This window comes from Saccostrea cucullata, unplaced genomic scaffold (genome assembly GCF_032062105.1).
Source record: "Saccostrea cucullata isolate Sc308-1 unplaced genomic scaffold, CSIRO_AGI_Scuc_v1 ctg69, whole genome shotgun sequence".
NCBI classification, from domain to species: domain Eukaryota; kingdom Metazoa; phylum Mollusca; class Bivalvia; order Ostreida; family Ostreidae; genus Saccostrea; species Saccostrea cuccullata.
In genome coordinates, this window is record NW_026939160.1 from 522250 (window position 1) to 546599 (window position 24350).

Here is a 24350-nt window from a genome sequence, read left to right on the forward strand (position 1 = left end):
TTTTTGGTTTGTGCTTGGAGATTTGCTGTAACCCATCTATTTTTACTAAGAGCTTTTTCACAATAATATAACTTTTTTTTCTTCAGACAATAACAATCAATGAAATGAGATATATATTTTAGAAAGAAAAAAAAATAGAATTGCAAAAATTTCAAAGAGATACCAAAATACCTTGGCATAATATATCATTTGGAATTGCTATTTTCTTCTCTACAACACGTTCCTTAGACTTAATTATTTCTATACAAGAAAAGAAATCCTCCAAATTGCTTGGGATTTTCCTGAAAATTGGTTGACATTTTAATAAGTTATCTTTAAGAATGCTTATATCAGTTGTGCAGTACTGTAGTCAACATATCTTGTAAACTCTTTGAAAAATTTTAATATATTACCAATAAAGTAAGTTTTCTATTTTAAAACATGCTATGAATGCAATAATCTTGGGATTATTGAACACCAATATCTTGATAGCGACACTGCTCAAAGATCGTCACTATCTCGATGATGCAGACACAGAATTTCTTCATTCAGACAGAATTTTCCCTTTGGCGTTGTATATTTGCTTCATAAAAGGTGAATTAAAGCCGGAAAAAGAATCTCAGATTAAAAGCTTATTATGGGAGATTTAGCTCACTGATTACATGCAAGTTCCTTTTAGAATTCCATGCATAAACGATCACTGTCCTTTGGATGTTTGTTTTTGAACACCAGTTGACAGGGCAGTGAAGACTTTAAAAGACCTGAGGATGGCATGACCACAGGTGGCGTAGGATAATTTGGTAATGATGGCTAACTGAATTGTGCTCACGAGGCGCTTAGCTGGTGATCCGGTGTGGATATTGTGTCCGCTGGAAATCGCAGTGGGAGTGAAGATCATATTAAACACTCAACAGACAATATAGGCAATATAATTGGTTTTTCACTTCACATATACAACGTATCTTGCGGCTCTTTTGACAAGAGAATAGTCTGTTCATTGGCTACTGTTTGATGGTCCTGTCTTCATGGATTTCTACAACGTCTTCATTTTTTTTCTTCCTTTTTCACCTACGAAAAAATTGCTGTTGCCATAATGTCGGAAATTAAGGAATGATTAGGAGGAAATTTTGAAGAAAGGGAAATTGATGTGCATTGTTTGGATGAGTATTGATTACATTGTCAGTAACCTTATCGTTGTATCTCCGATATTTGGGTCCATATTTACCTTCGTCTTGATGGCTTCTAGCCGTTTCCCTGTATTGTGACAAAATGGATTAATAAGCTCAAGTTGTTTATTAGCTGACAGGGTTCAACCCTCATATACATTTACGTAACTAATGGAAGAGAGCTTTATGATATTTTAATCATGACAGAGATGTAAAAATTGATCATGCAGGCAGTTGAAACCCTGTAGGTATGTGCTCCCTCAAATTACGTCGGCTGTCGAAACAGATGATGAATTTATTGCAAGTGAAAGGGAAAAAAATCAAAGTTAACATCGTGGAAAGAATGCAGAGCTGAATTCAGCCACTATGCCTTGGGAAGAATTGATCGTCTTTTTGAAGTGTATGTTATGACAGAATGCATCTGAAGGTGCTGATATATGTGGAAGTCGGCTTGACGTAATTGATGGAAGTAACGAGGTAGTGTCCGAAAAAGTGTCACGTATCACTCGGGGATGAGTTCTTCCACCTCCGATCGCGCAGACACAACTCGGCATTTGTTCGTCTTGCACCTCCATGTCGAAATGTTGAAAATCATCAAAGTGGTTTGGTGCAATTTCCAGGATTTTAAATTTAAGGTAATTAGACACAAGTGAATGTTTTTCAATTTAAAAAAAAAAATTTTGTCAGTAATAATCATTGCCTGTAAATACCTTCATCATAAGATCACCTGACATCAAGAGACATATGTATGGGTAATATCAAAATTACACTAAACGATTGACTAGGAAACTGGAAAACTGGAATGTTTTTAGAAGTGACTACATTCCTTGTTTTATAAGGAAGATAATGCTTATCTTGGAGTATGTGACATTCTTGCTAACAGTCAGAACTACTGCATATGCAAATTTAATCATGTGACCCCAGCTTGTTTATCACTTCATTAATACCAATTTGAAGAAAATAGATACTTATTCCTTAACTATATTACAGGTTAAGATTTACAACTTCTTGTAAATCATTTCATTGTGTGTATCCTTTTTATAGAAGTTCATGGGCAAACATGCAGTTCCAAATTTAAAACTTCTGCAATATTTTATAATTTACGAATTACCATACACTCTTTGAAACCTTTCTCCTAAATTTCCCCCAATTTAGTGATCTTTAGTTTAATTTTACTATAATTGTAAAGATTGTTAGGAAAATGGTTTTTATTTAAACACAATACCATTTTATAGCCTTTTTTTCAATCATATTTATGATGGTATATTAAATATCTAGGACTTAGCCAAGGACTTGTCATTGCAGTTTGAACAGTTGTACATCCTGGTTGGCAAGGTCTTTAAGTATGCAGCCGCTGTCTAGTATGTTCAATATGATAAGTCTGAGAGTATTTGATCGGCAAAGTCAAATTCTCTCCAAGTAATTTTTTTTCTAACTACAGCTGGCTTAAAACTGTATTAATTTGGTCATGGAGGACAATTTTCCCAAAATATTGCTCATCAAAATGTGAAATTGTAAGATATAGACAGATATACATGTACCGGTACTAAGCTAGCAAAACTTTTAAAAAGAGTACCATTCATACAGTTTATGTCTGTACAAGTATAACTACTGGGTACTAAAAACAACTGGTCCTTTGAATGAAAAAATATAGAATGAGATACTATGTTGCATTAGATACTGGCATGAAAAAAGTCTCTCACTTCCCGATGGCAAAGATGCAAAGTATATTATGTGGGTCTAAATCAGCACTCCAGGTTTCTTGCTTTAACACATCAGTGAATTTTCTTGAAGAAACTTAGGAGCAAAGACACAACCAGCCTATCAAAGTTTTACTTTGCATATTAAGTGTTCTTTAAAAAGGACAAAATCTCAACTGCTTTTGCATTATATGGCATGCCAAAAAAAAAAAGTTTAAACTTTTTTCTAATCATAAGAGCAACTTCCTGTTTGCTGATGACCCGATAGTTGGTTTACAGTAGTTGAAGTTGCATGCTGTTAAATAAATTCCTTAATCTTACACCTTTTCTGAGTTTGCTTGCAGTAACTATAAAACGGATGTAAGTAATCCAGAAATGCAGGAATCAGTTGTTCTGCATAGTTCATGTTCAGAAAATCACAAACTTTTTACTGTTGCTTATACTTGATCTTCAACAAAACTACTTTCATGCCAAAAATGTCTCTTTTGGGCAGGAATTTTATTTCTGACATTTTAATGCTTTTCACTTAAGCCACATTAAGGCAGCTGGAAAGGTTGGGTATCAAAATTCATAATTTTATCTGAAAATAAGTTATCTCTGCTTTTCTGAATTTTAAAATTGATGTTGAAATTAAAGTTTTCTTGCATCAAACATAATCCTCAGTAGACCAAAACACATTCATTATGGATGAGAGTTTCCATGTTAAATGTGAATTGTTGCAAAATTGTCGATACAGATAATCATGTTGGTTATTTGTATGTGAACAGAAAAAGAACTAAATGCATCTTGGTTTTGGGGTCTAATTTAGACACATGAGCTCTTAACCTTTGAGAGATAATCATGAAAATTGATTTGTCACATTGGGTTGACTTCGCTTCATCTCAATTTTTATCTCCTATTTGGAACTGTTTAAGACAGGGACTTTTTAAAGAATGGGTGGACTTAACGCCCTATTTTGGATCTTTTTGAGACTACTCTAACAAGTTGAAAATAAAGTGAATCCAAAATATGTTACAACCACTAAAAAGAGCGACGTATACATGGTTATTTTAGCTAGAACATATGTACAAAAGCAATGCCTTATTGCCATGAATCAAAATTGAAACAACGATACATTAGTGTCGTCTTCTGGTATTTGACATGTACCCGGAGTGATTTTTAGGTCGCGCTATCAATATTAATAGGAGGCGGGGCTATCGATCGATGTCATTGTTAACATTTCTCTCTCCCTCTCCATCTCTCTCTCTAGAAATTCGAATACGTGTTTGGAATATTACAGCGATATCATTATGATTTTTTTTAAAAATGTGAGGACACGAAAAATTAAAACAACATTTAATGTGCTGAATTCTGAAAACGGCACCAAACATAGTGATTTACATCTAGGTCAGGTTGAAGAATACAATGTAACTGTTTCCACGAGTACACTCGCAGGTGGACATCACGTGATGAATTGTAATATTTAACAGGTCAATCGAAGTCGTAACAATGGAAGCAAGAAGTTTGTTTGGAACATGTTTTTGTGAAATTAAGTGTGAGCGCACATTTGTCGGCTCTTCTCCTTTTAATATGACATTATTTTGTTCAATATACAACTACAGTTTTCGTAAGAACAGCCGACAAACATGCGCTGATTATGTATTCAGACGATGAAAAATGCGTGACCCTGATTATCTATTGATATTCAACAAATCTTCAGGCACCATGCCTTCGATATTTATTTAGTTTACCTCGAAAAGAGCATTTTAGATTCACATCCGTACCATAAATACACAGTTAAGATATCGGGGGTTTATATGATGGAAAAAAATTAACATTTTGTGGAACTTAAATTTTGAGCATTTTTTCTGGGTAGTTAAGTCCACCCATTCTTTGGTCATATGATATAGTATGGCTTCATCTTGTCAGGTCAAGGTCATGTTTATTAAGGATTTATTATACTGAAAGGAAAAAGAAACGCATAGTAAACTTTTATATAAAATTAAAACTGTTATTTCGAAAATGTTTTCCAGTATTGTTATCAAACATTTTTACTTCATCTTTAAACAACAATTTACCAAAATCTTGTGTGACTTTGACTGATAATTCCTGAGTTACTGAATTTGATATCTCGATACCCCCCAAAATTAAAATAAAAATTCTCATCATCTCCCTTGCACATTGGTAACAGTCTTGATTTTCCCGTGCATTTAGTTTATCAGAGCATTTATCTTTCTCATAAGATTATTATTCAACCCTTCCGACGATAGTCTTAATGGTTGAGAGTAGCTGTAAAATACCAAAGCCAACAAAACCCCCCGCCAAGTGAATCCCACGAATTTTCGATTTAGGATAGAATTTACAGAATTCAGCTGGTTTGCTACACGTGAATGTTTGTTAGAAAGTCTCGACAAACACTGGCTACATTTTCTCAGCGTGAACATGCTAAAAAAAATTACGCATACGAAGCGTACGTGCGCATGTGAGAGTAAAATCGGCGTAAAGTTGCCAAGCTCGGGCACCAAATTAGAGCAGAGAGTTTCTGTCAGTATTAGGGTGAAAATATCAGAATAATTGTATGCTGTAAAAATATCGGTTTCATTGATAATGCATTGATAATAACCGAGGAAGCATGAGGAAAAGCCCTATCTTGATGTGACGTTGTTACGCGCCAACGTCACCGTCATGGCTGGTTGGAAACATTTTAAATTAACTCTCTGACAACCGAAAAAACTTTTTTGGTTGAAAAGTTAAAAACAAACTGCACAGCTACATGTTGTTGCCTTTTTATTCACTTATGCAATTCAATTACTAGACCCTATGTAACTTCCGTCGGCCATACCATGATTGCAAGAAATTTATACTGAATGCAAATATCGGAAAACGATGTCTATAACTCTAATGCATCTCTTGGCACTACAAAATGTGATCACAAAATTGTCATCATCAACATGCACGTGTTTTTGCCTTTTTATCAGTTCCCCTACGTGACGCCATACATTTTATGGTTGAGTAATTCTGACCAGCGATTTTAGTGCACAGTAAACAAAATACACATCTGACAAATTTTCAAATTTTCGGACCATAGTTAAATATTTTTCACATATTATGCTCTTATGCGTTTCTTTTTCCTTTCAGTATATTTTATGTTCAAATTTTTTCAACCCTTTCAATGTAAAAAAAAAACATTTTCTGCTTAGCAGTGTATGTCTTTGCTTTATCTTGCACAAAATATGCTTAAAACCAACATACTTATTATATGAACTGACACTTACAGCAAAGTAATTTTCATTCCCCATGTCTTTGACATATATTGTGAGCTTGAAGGATATAAGAAATTACGTTTATAACAAAGCAAACTTGTCTGTTGATCACTGGAACTTTGTTAAAAGCATGTCTACTGTACACTTACCCAAGTCTTATAATTTAATTAATTAAAGTGGGATAATCTCAAATATTCAGATTTGTGTCTCCATATGGTAATGTTTTACAGTATAGACTTCACACAAAATGCCCAAGTAGTCTCTATTATAATAATTCTGAAGTCATCAATGGAATGTTAAATTTAATATAGTAGGTACAGGTAATGATTTCTATTAAAACATTGTATCTCTGGAACCAAAGCAGTCGGGGAACTCTGAAGCTGTGTGCTGTTAGGTACATTTCCCATCAGGCAAGAACATCATCAATGCTATGTTAGCTTTGGTGTATTGTCAACTAGCGGTGTGCTTATGGATTAATTTTTATTGCTGGTATCTATAATGTCTTTGAACAAGAAATGCTTTTGATTCCCTGATCCATTCCTGTTTTTTTTCTTTCTGATAATATAATTTCAATGAAGAATGATTATTGTTATCCAAAATATCCTTTGAAAATAACTTCATTTGCTTGAAATATTATATTTTTTTATTGTAATTAATACTGGGTTTATATTTCTAACAGTTGACCGTTGTAAGGCAAAAGCTGATAGGCCAATGATGTAAATTCCTTGTTCAATACTAATAATGATGAACAGTTTCAGAGTTGCTAGTCTGTCTTTAAATCGTAAAGATACAGATTTAAGTGAGGGTTTTACAGGAGAGCTAAAATCCGATATGAATGCTAATGCCCCAAACATCTTACTATTAATGGTCAGTCTATATAGAATTATTAGATACCATCGCAGTTTCTTCGATATCCTTCTAAATAGCCATACAAGGATAATTACAGATAGTAAGACCTTGACAAAGCATTGAACTTCATATAGCTGACTATTACTGTTTTGGAAGCAGCTTAATTTGAAACATAAACATGCTTCTTTTGACAATATTGAATTTTCAATATACAGTAAAACGCTGAAAGGGGTACAGGGCTATAGAGAACAACAATTTTTAATATTCATTGTAAACCTAATACATGTAGGCTGTATCCAATATGTTTTAAAGCTGCGGGGAATGAAAATCACTTTGTCACAACTGTAAATTCATCATAAGCATGGTTGCTATAATCTTGTTTTAACTGTAATTGTAAATGTTTTGTTTAACAATCATAGTATGGTTTACAAGGAAAGGAAAGAACTTAAAAATCCATGCAGTACTTTTATGCATGGTACAACAAAAATTAATATTCACATCATCTAAAACAAATGTTGCCCTGGGTCCCTAAAGTCAGATTTGACATTATGTTCCTTAAAATAACTTTTATTAATTTGTTCTCTTAATTGTTATTATACCCCCGCAAACGAAAGGGGGGTATATAGGAATCACCTTGTCCATCTGTCCGTCCGTCCGTCTGTCTGTGCAAACGTGTCCGGTCCATATCTTTCTTACGGAGGGACATTAGAATCTACTACTCCACACAAAGATGCCCATGACCTAAGGGTGTGTCTGACCTTGCTCCAAGGTCATTTGGGGAACTTCAAGGTCACTGGAAGAAAAATTTCATAATTCGTGTCTGGTCCATATCTTTCTTATAGATAAACTTGGTAGGTTCTAATTTCACACAAAGATTGCCCATGACCTAAGGGTGTGTCTTGACCTTGACCCAAGGTCATTTGGGGAACTTCAAGGTCACTGGAAGAAAAATTTCATAATTCGTGTCCGGTCCACATCTTTTTTATGGATAAACTTGGTAGGTTCTCATTTCATGCAAAGATTGCCCATGACCCAAGGATGTGTCATGACCTTGACCCAAGGTCATTTGGGGAACTTCAAGGTCACTAAAAGAAAGATTTCATAATTCGTGTCCGGTCCATATCTTTCTTATGGATAATCTTGGTAGGTTCTCATTTCACATAAAGATTGCCCATGACCTAAGGGTGTTTTGTGACCTTGACCCAAGGTCATTTGGGGAAGTTCAAGGTCACTGGAAGAAAAATTTCATAATTTGTGTCTGGTCCTCATCTTTCTTATGGATAAATTTGGTAGTTTCTCATTTCACACAAAGATTGCCCATGACCTTAGGGTGTGTCATGACCTTGACCCAAGGTCATTTGGGGAATTTCAAGGTCACCTGAAGAAAAATTTCATAATTTGTGTCCGGTCCATATCTTTCTTATGGATAAATTTGGTAGGTTCTCATTTCACACAAAGATTGTCCATGACCTTAGGGTGTGTCAAGACCTTGACCCAAGGTCATTTGGGGAACTTCAAGGTCACTAAAAGAAAGATTTCATAATTCGTGTCCGGTCCATATCTTTCTTATGGATAATCTTGGTAGGTTCTCATTTCACATAAAGATTGCCCATGACCTAAGGGTGTTTTGTGACCTTGACCCAAGGTCATTTGGGGAAGTTCAAGGTCACTGGAAGAAAAATTTCATAATTTGTGTCTGGTCCTCATCTTTCTTATGGATAAATTTGGTAGTTTCTCATTTCACACAAAGATTGCCCATGACCTTAGGGTGTGTCATACCTTGACCCAAGGTCATTTGGGGAAGTTCAAGGTCACTGGAAGAAAAATTTCATAATTTGTGTCCGGTCCATATCTTTCTTATGAATAAATTTGGTAGGTTCTCATTTCACACAAAGATTGTCCATGACCTTAGGGTGTGTCAAGACCTTGACCCAAGGTCATTTGGGGAACTTCAAGGTCACTGGAAGTAAAATTCATAATTTGTGTCCGGTCCATATCTTTCTTTTGGATAAACTTGGTAGGTTCTCATTCCACACGAAGATTGCCCATGACCCAAGGGTTTGTCATGACCTTGACCCAAGGTCATTTGCAGAAGTTCAAGGTCACTGGAAGAAAACTTTCATAATTTGTTTCCGGTCAGTATCTTTCTTATGGATAAACTTGGTAGGTTCTCATTTCACACAAAGATTGCCCATGACCCAAGAGTGTGTCATGACCTTGACTCAATTTGATTTGGGGAACTTCAAGGTCACTGGAAGAAAAATTTCATAATTCATGTGTGATACGTCTTTATTATTGAAAAACTTACTTCTGAAAAATCCAGCGGGGGTATTTTGTCCCGTTTGGACAGTTCTAGTTTTGATATAGATATGTGATAAGTACTAGTACTTACTGTTATTGGTTGGAGGATTTTTAAGAACAAAGGCATTGCATGTAACTGTTTTAGATGGATTCTTTAATTGATCCCCTGAACACTTAGACTCAAAGAAATAACTTAGTAAATATGATTATGTAGCACAAATATAATGCTTTGAAGCAGATATGCATCTGATAAGTGCAAAAGTTGCATATGCATTGTAAACATTTAGTGACATTGCTTCAAGAATAAAAATTGATTATATTTATTGAACTTCAGTAAGATGGCACCACAAGTAAAAGTTAGGGCAGAATTATCGACTCTATACCGACAGTGAAGCAGTTGAAAATTATTTGTAAAATACCCTAGGGGCTGCGTTGTGTACTGGGAAAATTGATATTTACTATCATAAGTCTGCTGCCTAAAATGGTTATAAGTGATAAATGTGGCATATTACCACCGATTAATGCTTTAACACCTATAGTTATTATGTCGGAGTAGGGGGATCATTGATCTGTCACACTACAGGCTCCTGCAGGAGGTTAATTGTAATTAAGTCATGAATCATATCAGACTGTTTGCATTTGTTTGTGATACAGTTTGCTTTAATGTCTGTTTTCTAGGTCTCTTTAATATGCATTGGTAATGTAACTGTGGCAAATAATTGCCCCCCATTTTCACCACCGGGTTTTTTTGTCCCAGGTGACTCGAGAGAAAAAAATAAGCATTTGAATCGCGGAACACCTCAGTTAAATGTGGTTGTTATTAAAGGGAGCCATTATTTTAACAATTATGGGTATTGATTGAACACCATCATAATTCTTTCTGAGGTTCTTTGTAACACTGGGTTGTGGATGTCATTGGCACACTTTACCAAGTTGTTTGGTGATGCAAAAGGTCTTTGAAGACCGATGACATTCAATTGATTTTTGTGGAACACAAAGTTTTCCTGCTCCGCTTAATTCATGTTCAATTCTTTCCTACCTGCTTAAAAATTCTATCGGAAATTACAGTAATTAACTGTGTAGATGTACCCGAAATGAAAATTATTCATTGAACTGGCATTATTAATTAATTAATTTATGACTATGTCCTCTAAGGAGAAAAATGAGGCCAGGTGACAGACACCTGTGACAGTGTTATGGAGGACTGATTTTCCATCACACACTGTGCAGCAAAGAGAGTAAAAAGCTGCTTTTCACAGTTTGGTCATAGACTTTGATGTGTATACAACAGGTCAGGCTTCGGACTCTCTCATTGAATTTATTTACTTTTTAATGGAGATAACTAGACTTAGCCTGGCCAGATTGGAATGCCAGTGTCTATAAATGGAATTTGTCCACAATTTGTTGCTGTTGTGCCGCAATGATTGGAGGTGTGACTTGACACTGTGTTTTACTTTTGGAATCGTTGTGTCGTAATAATGGGACAGATGTGCTCCTGTACTAGAAGTGGACCCCAGCGGAGCGAGACTTTTCTTTTGCCCTATCTTAACAACAGTATTAATGTGAGTGGGATTTTAATGAAGGATGTTACTGTTTCAGTGTAGATTTCTGGACCCAAAAATTATTGTTCCAAGCTCCAAAAGGATTCCCTTGGAAGATCTTACAAGTGTAAACTCAACATGTGTAGGATAGAATATAATTATAATTGCTTTGAATTTTGCAAAACCTTTTTTTCAAACACCATGAAAAAAATTTTGGAATTTTTTTTCACATCTAAGTTCTTTTAGCAATCAGTTAATCACCAACTCTGATTCACTAAGTTAATTCAAAGTTTAACAAAATGTTCCTTTGATGCAGAAATCAGATTGAATAAGAGCTCAATCATGATTCAGAATTGAAAAAGAAAACAACCCAGACTTCAGTTAATAGATTTAACTTGTATATTTAGTTTTCCTTCAAGGGGTAGGGGGCAAAAGGACCATACCTAACTTTGAAACTATAACTCTTAATCTGATTTCAGTATAATTAAAGTAGCATAATAGAGTTATAGATGACAAAAATAGATGTGAACTGACAAGGGCAAGATACAAAGCATGTCTTTATAAAAGTTCCTTGTATCATTTTGTCAAAAACACCTTTTCTTTGCAGATCAACTGAAATAAGAAATTTCCATTCTGAAAGAAGGAAATAAAAAAAGATATACTTTGGTTTTGAATACAGGACTTCATAATTAAAAGAGTACAAATCCTTTGTATTTTGGTTTTTGTAGACAGATTTTAATCATTGAGAGTATATAGTCTGTCCTATTTTTATATATTTGAAGGTGAGCGAGGAGTGTAACATTTTACGTCTGAACCTTTCTGAAGCCCAGCATGAATGTGACCAAGCCAGACACGAGAGAAGCACCCTCCAGGTCAAAGTAGGAAACCTTGAGGAAACCATCAAAGTTAGTCAAAATTCGTAATTAATTTAATTAAACTCTTAATTTTTATTAAATTTATAGTTTTAAAATCTGTCTGATGACGAAAATTTATAAACTGCAGCAAATTATTTTAAGATGATGATATGTAATAGATTGGATTGGGTAGGGTTAGACTAAACAGCCAAATGATATGTATATCAATTGGACAAAAATGTCACAAATCATTTTTGGTTTGTCCAGAATACATAAAGTGTTCAAAGGCAGGTGCTAAAGAATACATCTTGACAATGAAAATCTCCTCATTGCATATGAAAGCCAAATAAAACAAGCTACAGTGAAGCTATTTAAGATCAGGAAACTTGTTCTTTCAAAAGAAATGTCAATAGCACTCAATTAACATTTATGTATTATTTTCTTTTTTTAAATGAAACCCACTCCAAATATAAACCAAATGCATACTGATACCACATGTGATAAAATAGAAAATCGTGATCTGCTATAAAAAAATAATTGGAAAGCTATTTTTATCACCACATTTATGTTATATGGCATAGATTTATCCACTAGGGCATCGGAGACAAGTTTTTATCTTGGTCTATCCTTTATTGAGTAGCTAGGTCATCAGAACTGCTCACAGACTTCTGGTATTTTTCAGCAGTCTAAACCTTCTCTATAGCCCTGTTGTAATGGGTTAGTACAAAAATGTATTTTGCTTCCTTGATAAGAATCTTCCATATCTTGCATATTCATGGGCTGCAGATCAGTTCATGGGAACAAAACACTATAAAAGGATTACTCTAATTTGAAGACAAATACTTCCTTGCTATTCTTAAAAAAATGGATCACCTTCATAGAAATGATAAAACAGAAGAAATGTTGAATATACAGAGATAACAAATGCAACTGTTATTTATGGTTTATTGAGACTCAAGTGATTAAGTTATAAAATTTATCATTGTCATATTGATTGACACATATGTAGAGATTGATAAGGAAGAAGTAAGGGTAGATAAACTGGTCAGAATTCAGTCACTAGGCTTGATATCTACTGATGTTATATAGAAATTGGATCCAGAAGAGGAATTCATCCATACTTGGAATGCACTCTTGTGTTCTCTTGAATGGTGTTTAAATGGCTTTTAATCAATTGAAATGACCGAACTCAAATTAGATCCTAAAAAGTCTTCCCAAAATATATTTATCTTTTGTGGAATTACGCAAATAGAAACCCACAACAAAGTAAAGAAATATATTACTAATTTTGAGCTTGTGATAATGTCAGCCATTCCTAAGGGAGGAGAAATGCATACTGCCATTACTTGAGGCTGTTTACACATGAGTAGATCGTCTGTACCTTTAGCCCTAATTATCGTTCATTTAAAACTCCTTAAAAGTGCTCCATTAATCCTTAGGCTTTCCGATACTTTGCTTTGATATTTCAGCCGGAAATATTAGCCTTTGTCAGCACATGTCTCGTAATTCCCCATTGTCTGGGTCTTTGGTTAATTTTAGAGTTGATAAAATTTGTCTTCTTTTCTTCGTTTCTTAGAATCTAAAGGAATCAGCGGATCGTCTACAGGAACTAGAAAATGAGCATCAGACAACACTACAGCAATTACACGACAAAAGTAATCAAATCAACTCATTACAACAGGTATGTAATAAAAAAATTACAGCAATTACATAACAAAAGTAATCAAATCCAGTCATTACAACAGGTATGTAATAAAAATATTACAGCAATTACACGACAAAAGTAATCAAATCAACTCATTACAACAGGTATGTAATAAAAAAACTACAGCAATTACATAACAAAAGTAATCAAATCCAGTCATTACAACAGGTATGTAATAAAAATATTACAGCAATTATACGACAAATGTAATCAAATCAACTCATTACAACAGGTATGTAGTAAAAATACTACAGAAATTACATATCAAACATAATCAAATGTATACATTACAACAGGTATGTAATAAACATATTACAGCAATTACATGACAAAAGTAATCAAATCAACTCATTACAACAGGTATGTAATAAAAATATTACAGTAATTACATAACAAAAGTAATCAAATCAACTCATTACAACAGGTATGTAATAAAAATATTACAGCAATTACATGACAAAAGTAATCAAATCAACTCATTACAACAGGTTTGTAATAAAAATATTACAGAAGTTACATAACAAAAGTAATCAAATCCACTCATTACAACAGGTATGTAATAAAAATATTACAGCAATTACATAACAAAAGTAATCACATGCAGTCATTACAACAGGTATGTAATAAAAATATTACAGCAATTACATAACAAAAGTAATCACATGCAGTCATTACAACGGGTATGTAATAAAAGTATTACAGCAATTACACGACAAAAGTAATCAAATCAACTCATTACAACAGGTATGTAATAAAAATATTACAGAAATTACATAGTAAATGTAATCAAATGTATACATTACAACAGGTATGTAATAAAAATATTACAGCAATTACTTAAGAAAAGTAATCAAATCCAGTCATTACAACAGGTATGTAATAAAATACTACAGCAATTACATAATAATCAAATCCAGTCATTACAACAATATGTAATAAATATATTACAGCAATTACATTACAAAATTAATCAAATCTACACATTACAACAGGTATGTAATATAAAATATTACAGCAACATTACATGACAAAAGTAGTGCAACACCAATTACAGTAAAATCACCAAACAATCATTAGTTGCTTAGCTTATATCCTGCATGCATGTTTAAAGATTTTAATCAAAGGATTCAAATATTCAATTTTGTATAAAAAAAAAAAAACAAGCCATAGATGCCAACTCATAAATTTACAAATATTAAACAATATGCTAGCAGGTTTCAGATAACTCAATACACAATGTTTCCTAGATTTCATGAATAATAAATAACCAGATTAATTGTCAGTGTTTGGTTTATGAAATTACAATTTGCTACATCGACGATTAAGCTTTGTCTCCGCTGCAGGTTATGAACAATTTCAGTTTAATGTTTGAATGTCATTAGTGGTCAAGAAGCCAGAGGAATTAAGATTTTTTGAGGAGGAAAGTGGTAATTTCATCTGATTTCTTCTTTATTGCAGGCTCAACAGGATGCCAAAGAGGAATATGATAAAGCCCTGCACTCTCTAAAGGTAATCAATAAACTTCTCTTAAATTTCATAAATATTCATGAGCCTGGTTACCACACTTTTCATCTTGTTCATGAATGTGTTTTACGAAAGGGATGAAAGCAGTATAATTCTGGTAATTGTAGTTTAACTCGGAATGTTTGAGATGGGTGATTTACTTTGCTTTAATTTTGTATTTGTGTACTTTCATATTCTGGTCAATAAATATTACTTTTATACTGTTGCATTTCTATGAAAATTCATAGTGGTTGATGTACAGTCACTGAATATTTCAGTTTTGATATCATAATAAAGTAACTTCATGGAAATTATATGAGAACTGATTTAATAAGAATAATGACTATTTTTTGAATACTCTATACTTAGTATGTACAGTGAAGTCACAATAGAGATCAGTGTTATTCTACATACCGTAAAACGTGTCATTTTTTATGACGAAGTGTAGTTAAGTTAACAATGTAATTCAAATTGATGGGTTTTGAAAATTATACAGTATGCTGTAAGTAATGAACTATCATACTGTTTGCTGTAAGCTTGTTTTGCTATATCTGTTTTAAATTCTATCTTTAAAGATGCTCCACTGTATTTGAGAGTCTAGGATAACTTTGATATTACATGGCAAATGACCTTTTGAACTTTCAGAGCCGTGTTACTGAACTTCAGCAAAAGTGTCATGAACAGGATGACAGGCATCAGGAACTGACACAAGAGCTGCAGACTCTGAGATCAGCAGCTGGCAAAAACAACTACAAACACCCACCCAATCACAGTCCATCTCATTATCAAGACTTAGCCAATCACAGCCCATCTCATCCAGCCAATCACAGTCCATCCAATCACAAAGATTCATCCAATCAAAAGAGTTCCCTAGTTCCCAATCATTTTCCAGTTAAAGGTCAGTACTTCATGAGGAAAGAAAATTTTATTCAAAAGTTATTCTTAGAAAGAGATAATTGACATTAAAAATAAATCCACAGACAATTTAATGATATGTCAATTTCTATTTTTAGAAAACTTCCAGCAATCAAATGCAGGGCCTCTGACAGAATCGTGTAGGTTTCCAGGAAATGATAATATTCAGGTGGACTCCACCAAGTCTCTAGACACAGGTATTAAAACTGTCCCTATATCGTAACTTCTCATGAAGTCTGCATTACCCAGGATAATGATTGTTTCTGGGCCTTTATGGAAATTGTACAATTAATTGTCATTATTGAGCTTTTATCTACACAGTTGTTGCTATCAAAATATTGGCTAACCTTTTAACATTATTACAAGGACTGACAGTGATTATCATTTTATGTCAGAAGCCAGATATATGACTATTGATAAGGACACAATTGTCAGTCTAGTGGTGTATTTTTATCATGATTAATTAAACAGCTTGGTATCTGTATTGCCTCGTTATAAATGTATCTGCAGTTCAATATAGAATTGCAAATTCTTAATCAGAAAAATATTAAATATAACTTCTGTACAGTATATATTTTTATTATACACTCTGCGGATGAATGTTATCTCAATCTGTGTATACATCAGTATTGATTCCCAATTAGTGTATGACCTGTCTTGCCTCTGGGTACAGTCAGTGCATGGTCCTTGAACCCCCATCATTTCATTGGGAGCCTGGCTTTTGCTTTCTATTGTCCTTCATCATCTACACCTTGAATGAATTCCACAAAATCATGATCCAAACTTAACATTCATTTTCTGAATCTGAGACACAAACACCCAATAAAAATTAATCCTTTCTTCTAATATTTCTGATTTTACATTATGAGTTATCTATCAAAATAAGATTGGATTAAAACATTTATTTTTAATACAATGTATATGTACTTTAAAAAGTCCATTTGAAATGATATTGTAATTTGGAAAGTTAAGCCAAAATATGGGAGGGGATGTATCAATATAGCCAGAGGTGTTAAAGATCAGTTGAAGAGATGGAGAATTTAAAACAAATTTAACAACCTTGTGGTTTGTAAATTCTGTACGTAGGTTTTGCTGATGATGAAGATTTAGACAATTCAAATAATCCGTCCCCTGACCAAGCCAAACCCCCAGGGGAATTTGAAGACCCAGAACTTTACGAAATTGCCAAAAAATTAAAAGAGCTGGAAGCTTCAGATTCTGAAGAGGATAATTTATGTGAAGGTGATTGGTCCTTTTCTGTTGTTTTTGTTTTTTGTTTATTTATTTTGGTCCATTTGTTTATTTATTTTTTATGACTTTTATTTGCCTTTTGCTTTTGGTAACAGAATTACAGCTTTTTATTAATTGTTGTGGTAGATTAAGCCTAATTGCTTTTTTAGTTCTAATTTTTGCACTGGTGGTGACAATTAATTTTTTTTAGTATATTGTGGTTTTTGATTGATCTACCTAACATCAATATCCCATAGATTTTTTTCTGAAATATAATTGCAGTGGAGAGCTTTCTTGAAATTTCTTGTCCACAGAAATGTAAACAAAGTGTAAAAAGATTCTAATTCCTCTAGAACTGCCCTAATGTTTCTACATCACATACAAGTATCAAACTAATATTGTCATCAATGTTCCTTTACTGTGTTTTATTGTAACTTAAATCATCTAACACATAACTAAACCACCTCCAGAATTAAGTGTATGAAATTTAACACTACATTCATGGCCTCCATTAACTTTTACATCTCATGACAAAGATGAAGAGATAGGAAAAGTTTTATACATCCATTAAGGTTATTACAATTTCTGCACATTAAAATCACCTCTATTACACCATTATCAATAGACTGTAGAAATCTGACAGTCGGACGATGGTGGACCGAGAGCTGAATCTGTTTCAGTGGCTCCTTACACGATGTTGTTGTCTTGTTTCAGATCGAGGGGAAGACTCTGGGATGGAAAGTCAGAAGGAGCAGAAGGTAAGGGCAGATAACTCCACTCTGTTTGGCATCATCTCATTGTAGCTCGATTCTAAATTTGGCAGTGTTAGTAATATGTTTCAAGGTGTTATCAGATACAATAAAATGCTGGATTTTAGAACTTTGTATGTACAACTGCATGATAAAAATGAAGAAATGAAATTAGACCCCTGAATTAGACATTTTTGCTTCATAGTGTGAAGGGTATTGCCATCTTCATTCAATAACCATTTCCCTTATTTGCCAGATTATTTTGACTGCTTTTATTTGATGTCATCATAATGAAAATGTTTTGATCTAGCAACTTTCATGTCATGAGAAGTTTGTTTACATCTCAGCAACAAGTTTAGCTACATTTGTGAAGTAATTAAGGGGGAAAATCTGTAAAATTTAATGTAAGAAATCCTTTGGGTGTATTCATATACAAACACAATAAAATTATGTTGTTGAAAAAGTTTATTGACCCGTAAAGGGCAGAAAAGGATGGTTCACTTTAATTTCTTCTCAGTGTTTGTTGACGTGAATTTGAAGAGTCATGATTTTGACAGCTTACAAAAGGACATTGTCATGAGAAGATTTTCATGAATCATTCTAAATCAGACTTTACTGATCTGAAAATCCATCCTACTATAATCTTTAAACAAAGAATTTGAAACAGCTTATTTTTCTGATAAAAATATTTTTTGCTGACAACAAAAGGTTATAGATTGTATATCTTCTTTTTAGATGCAAATAAATGCCATAGATGAAAACCGCTTATCCATCCTTGCAAAGAAAGGTCCCATTCAAGTGTTCCAAGCTAAATACTCCTACGACCCTATCCAGTATTCACCCAATGAGAATCCAGACGCTGAACTTCCAATCAACGCCGGGGACTATGTTCTGGTGTATGGAGAAATGGATGAGGTGGGCAGACAATTAGACATATAAAAGATATACCAACAAAACTTTTACATGATGAAAAGAGTTTCATTGTGTGTAATACTATCAGCAGGGTTGTTGTAGGACCTGAGAGCTGGGGAATTTACCTGCCTATAAGGATATAATCCCTTAGTTATTCTGGCATTGTCCCCCAGCCCATACTAGGGGGAAACACCACAGACACCCTTCAGCTTATAAAAAGTCCCTTTCTTTTTCAATTCTGAACTCTAGAATAGGATAGAGTCAAATGTGCTTGAGTCATAGCTTGCACACAGAGGCCTTCAGTATCTTAAATGCCTCGTTTTCCTGGTGGAAAATCTTTATTTCTTCTTCTGTTGTAAAGTTATTTTTCTTGAAGCTTAATCTTGGTCTTTAATTTTGTACAGGATGGTTTCTATGATGGGGAACTTCTGAATGGTAAAAGAGGACTTGTGCCTTCAAACTTCATAGAAAAAGTATCAGGTATGTAATGTAAATAATTATATGTATTAGTCTAGTGTACTTAGATTTGAAAAGAACTTGTGCCTTCAAACTTCATATGTAACTTAAATAAAAGTAGTCAGGTGAAAAGTGAAGTCTAGTGTAGCTAGATTTGAAAAGTTGGACAACAAATTTAACCGTGTACTCTCCAGCACTTGCTGTTCAGCTTGGCTTCTGTGTCTTAGTAAATTTAATACACAGAGATTGCATATCACTCATCAATAAGGGCTTATTATTTGCCAGCTTAATCTTTTATACCACATTCTGCTATGGAAAGACATCATTTTAAAAAAATAATCTCAGATGAAGATCTTGCTGAATTTCATGCTGCCATGTCGGATGCTAATCACCATGACGACGACAGTATCATTGGTAACAGCATACAACAGGACCTTGACTATGATAGCAGTGAGGACGTCGGGGCTAAGGGTGAGGGCATGATTGTATTGTAATATTTACCTGATGTGTCACTTACTTTAATAGTTCAAAGATAAGTCTTGTTGATTTGATTTTTTCTGAGATTTTGTGAACAGCTCAATAAAAATTGCTGTAAAGGGAATGTTTTTACTTTTCCTTTCCAATTATTTTTATATGATAGATTGACTTGGTGAATTAAAAAAAATGTTTGACAGCTATACATCACTATTTTGCAGATTTGCCTCTGAACAGCAATGAAATATTGATGGCTTCTGTGAAATTTTGACTTGTAGATTCTGACTGAAGATCGTGTTTTAAACTTATTTTCAGACTTGAGACGTAAATCAACAGATCTGAAGCCAACATCTGACAAACTTTTTCCACAAACAAACCAAAGCAGCAGTCGATCAAACAGCCGTCCAGCTAGTGACCATGGTAGTGATGTAGATGACCTTGACCTCTTAGACAGTAGTAAAGCCTTGACCTCGATCAAGGTACAGAGTCAGCCAGCAGATACAAGTGAGTGAAGATTTACATTCAGTAGATATTAATATTTTTAGGAAAAGATTTTTTGAAAAATTTATTCATATGACACCTTTGTAAAATGCAAGAAAAAAAGTATTTTTAAAAAAATTGTAGCTTTTAAAAATAAATTATATAAGTTATTGCCAATTTTCAATCAAAAAATTGGATGGAGGTAGAAAAATTAAAATAGAGTTTATGGAATTACAAAAATGAGCCAGAGGTTATTTTCACAGAATCATGCATTTCAGTGTTGCCATGTCCCAGAGAGCTGACCCTAGACAGACAGTTGACCAATAGTATTGTTATCAGCTGGAAGCCCCCGCTTGACCACAACAAACTGGATGTCAAGTCATATCATGTGTATGTTGATGGAGTGTTCAAATCCCTGGTGCGCAAAAATGAGAGAACGAAAGCACTACTGGAGAATGTAGACTCCAAGGAGGTAGGTTGAAATTTTACCATTTATTGACACAATTCTATAAAAATTGTACTTTCATTAGGCCAACAAAATTTAATCAATAGTTTCTAAGGCACTGCCGCATCAGTTCAAAAATGGCGGCATTGATCAATTTTATTGACATTGAAAAGGGAAGTAACTCAATTTTCTATTTTTCCAAGTTTAAAAAGAAAACTTAGTTATTCCCCTTTTCATAAATGCTTAGATAAGCGTTTTTATTAGAAAAATAATATATTTCTTCTAAATTTACAATATTTTACGAATTAACTGTTAAATAAATGTTTGGAATAACATTATTTAAAGTTGAATACATATTATAACTAATTTCAGCGAACAAAAATTAAGAATTAGTAGATATCATTTTATTGAAAAAAATGGCTTTAAAAAGGTGTAAAACCTGCTTCAAAAAAAAAAGTCTGCTTGCCGCATTGAATTTTAAATTTTTTGGCCTGAGAAACTATTGATTAATTTTTTTTGGCCTTACAAATGAGTTATTTATTATTGGTTCTGTATTATGTGTACAAAACAAAGAAGATAAAGAGGAATGAATTGATGCATTCTATCCATTTTTTTTGCGATTGGAGGTACACTGTATTTGTCCAATACAGCACCCATTATGCATAGTAAATTTCTAAAAATCATTTTTTATTAAATTTTCTGAGGCAAAAGAGTAAAAATTCAATAAGAGTGGGGTAATTATTAGGATATGGTATTGCATTTTCGTGTCATAGCTCTCTGAGTCTCATATTTTGATTTGACTAAATCTACTGCTATTTTGTTACAGGTCCATAGAGTCAGTGTTCGATGTAACTCCAACATGGGCCAGTCAGCAGACAGTCAGTGTACCATGCTGGTGGGCAAAGGTCAGTCTAATTACCCTATAGATACCCATATACAGCTAGTCAAGGACGTGCACTATAGCACAGCAAGTTTTCTGTTACGTAATTCATCATATTAATTTTATTGGCATAATTAACCTTTCACATAGACTTTTTTTATTTCTTCAAAATCAATTTCAAACTTTTTAATAAAATAAAGCTTATCTGTCAATCAGCAATTTCTGGAGCAGTTAATGGTGACATTTTTAAGGGCTTCAGCTTGTATTTTCTTCTAAGAAAATAACAGCAAAACTTTCACATTTCAAAAATAAATACTGTATAAGTGGAAATTTTAGCGAGACGCAAATTTAGCGATTTGTCCTTAAAAACTGGTAATTTAATTTTAGCGAGATGTTATTTTAGCGATTTTAAAATGCACATTCAAGGAGCTATTACAAATAAAACGCAATTAATTTTTAGCGATATTCAATTTTAGCGATCTCGGCACCCTCGCTAATAATGCCAAAATTAAATCCTCGCTAAAAATTCTACTTATACGGTATGTGATAATAGCATTCTATTTTATGAAATGTTAATTCTATAACACCATATTGTTGTACTGTTTATAACCTCTGCTTGAACAAAATGATACTTTGTGCTTTTTAGCTGTGTTTATAACCAGCACTGTAAAACTCTGTCCTCCACTGAATTTCACCTGATTCTGGCCTTCATCTACCTTGAACCTTTTTCATTACCTTGTCTAGATGCCGATCCTGCTCCTAGCGACCTGAAAGTTAGCGAAATTACTTCTAACTCCGCCCAAATCTCGTGGTTACCGGGTAACAGTAACTTAAGCCACACCCTAAGTGTTAATGGACGAGAGGTTCAAGTAGTCAAGCCAGGGCTATGTGTTCATACACTGACAGGTAGCAACCATATACTGACAGTTCAGGTTTACGTGATATGTCCTAAGTTTTGTGTGAATTATAAGTGGGTTTAGGAAAGATATACATGTTTCAGCTTCCAAGCTAACAATGAAAATGATGACGAAGTATTCAGTTTAACTATTAAGGGATTAAAAAATCCCTAATTTAATAGTTTTTGAAATTTGGTCCTTTTCCCTTATTTATTTATCCTACCATGCTAGAAATGTAAGAGAATACGAATAAATGCTTTTTTGCAAATCTGATTATTAATAAAGTTAGTCAATTTTACATGTATCTTACCAATACTTCTTAAAATTGTGGCTGTTATGTTATTTATATTGTATGCTAGAATTTTTTTATAGCAAAAATACATTATTCCAAAATAAGCCTTCTTTTTTACTTTAATCTTCTTGTAATGTCTTAAAATGGAATAACTGATAAAATGGTATTTGGAAACCCAAGTGTATATTGTTCTTTGCATTCCTTAATGTCTTTGAAAAGAAATAACAAATTAATGAGAATTACGTACATGCCATATTATGCTCACCCTCAAATCTATAAACCTATAAAATTTAAACTAGCAGTCATTTGTGACAAACTGAATCTGTTCTATCCACTGCATGAGTCTTTGTCATACGACACAAATGCATGCAGTGCAATTTGTTGAAATAGGTTCTAAGCCTTGGTAGAATTAACTGACCTGTCTTGTGATTGTAGGGCTGGCCCCTGGTTCAGAACACAAAGTATCGGTCACTGCTGAAAGTCTGTCCACTAACAGGAAGAACCACTTGTCAGCATTTGTCGTCTTCAAAACGGCCTCCGGAGGTTTGTATTTATCCAACAAACACAATTTCTTTAAATGTCAATGCATATTAAAATGTCATTTAAGAATTTTAAACCAAGGATTAGTATTTACATTGAGCAGACAATTACAATCCATAGCAATGAATACGTATTCATAAAACATTTGAAATAGAAATTATTTTGAAATCTGAAATACAACAATTTTGGGTCTGTCTGGAGTTTGTTGATTTTCTTAATAAGCTGAAAAAGTAAAATGGGGGAAAAAATATTATCTTAAGTTACTTTGCAATACTGTAGGATGTTTTTTTGTAAATATTTCTTCTGCCTCTTTAGGTGTCCCAGAGCCCCCATTAAATGTCCAAGTAGAGGCAGGACCACAAGAGGGCACACTGCTGTTGACATGGATACCGGTTACCATAGATTCCTCTGGTTTCTCCAATGGTGCAGTGGTAACTGGTTATGTGGTGTATGCAGATGGTAGAAGAGTTAAAGATGCACAAGGTCCAACAAGTAAGTGTGGAGTGGGTGTCACTTATGTACTGCTTGGAGTATAAAACACAAAAAAATACAGTACTATGATGTTTAACTGAAGGGGGAGGGGTGCTTCTTACAACATAAAAGCTATTTTATATACATGTAAATTCATTATTCAGACATTATATGTTTTTAAAATCAATGCCATAAATAATGTATTAGTAAATGTAGTTTGTTTCTCCCTTATTTCTCAGATTGATATGTTAAATTTATTAGTACTTGGCAGCAAATTTTATTCTTTCTTTCAGATGACCACATCATTCTCAGTGCTGATGATTTCCAAGCCTTCATTCCTAAACAGCTGTTGGTCCGTACAGTGACTGTGGACAAAACGGAATCTTCTAACTCGGACCCAATCAAACTACCCCACTCACTCATACAGGAGATCACAGATGGGGCTGCCAAAAGGGTGACCAAGGACACGCCCACTAAACAAACAGTCCAGGTATAGGGAACTTTTTTCTGTGTTGAAAAAAATCAAAGCCAAGTTTTAAAGTGTTCTGATTTAAAAATTATTGTTAAATTGAATCAAGAAGTATTTTATAGATTTATAGTTAAAACCATAAAAGAGAGGAAAATCTCCAAAACTGATTTTATTTCTAAAATTGTATTTTATGCAAAATTAATTATAGATTCAGTAATTGTGAAATACAGTAAAACATGGTTGCAGAGAACATCCTTATTATGAATTCATGCGAACAGGGAGGTGGTTTACATGTATGACA

General features: G+C 33.6%; 1 protein-coding gene across 13 annotated transcripts in view; it reads left to right on the forward strand.

The window, feature by feature from the left end:
• LOC134252355 (RIMS-binding protein 2-like) overlaps nt 1–24350 on the forward strand; it is an 83823-nt gene that overhangs the window by 49620 nt on the left and 9853 nt on the right. For 11 of the 13 annotated variants that reach the window (XM_062734800.1, XM_062734809.1, XM_062734803.1 and 8 more), the window contains 17 exons: nt 11561–11683; nt 13209–13313; nt 14796–14846; nt 15486–15738; nt 15854–15952; nt 16842–16997; nt 17700–17743; nt 18470–18649; nt 19051–19126; nt 19448–19573; nt 19892–20080; nt 20335–20528; nt 21328–21406; nt 22126–22287; nt 23005–23112; nt 23425–23601; nt 23874–24070. In XM_062734800.1, coding sequence (XP_062590784.1) covers nt 11561–11683; nt 13209–13313; nt 14796–14846; nt 15486–15738; nt 15854–15952; nt 16842–16997; nt 17700–17743; nt 18470–18649; nt 19051–19126; nt 19448–19573; nt 19892–20080; nt 20335–20528; nt 21328–21406; nt 22126–22287; nt 23005–23112; nt 23425–23601; nt 23874–24070 — 2319 coding nt within the window. The remainder of the gene's footprint in view (nt 1–11560; nt 11684–13208; nt 13314–14795; nt 14847–15485; nt 15739–15853; nt 15953–16841; nt 16998–17699; nt 17744–18469; nt 18650–19050; nt 19127–19447; nt 19574–19891; nt 20081–20334; nt 20529–21327; nt 21407–22125; nt 22288–23004; nt 23113–23424; nt 23602–23873; nt 24071–24350) is intronic. The other 2 variants (XM_062734808.1, XM_062734807.1) reach the window with 2 other exon arrangements.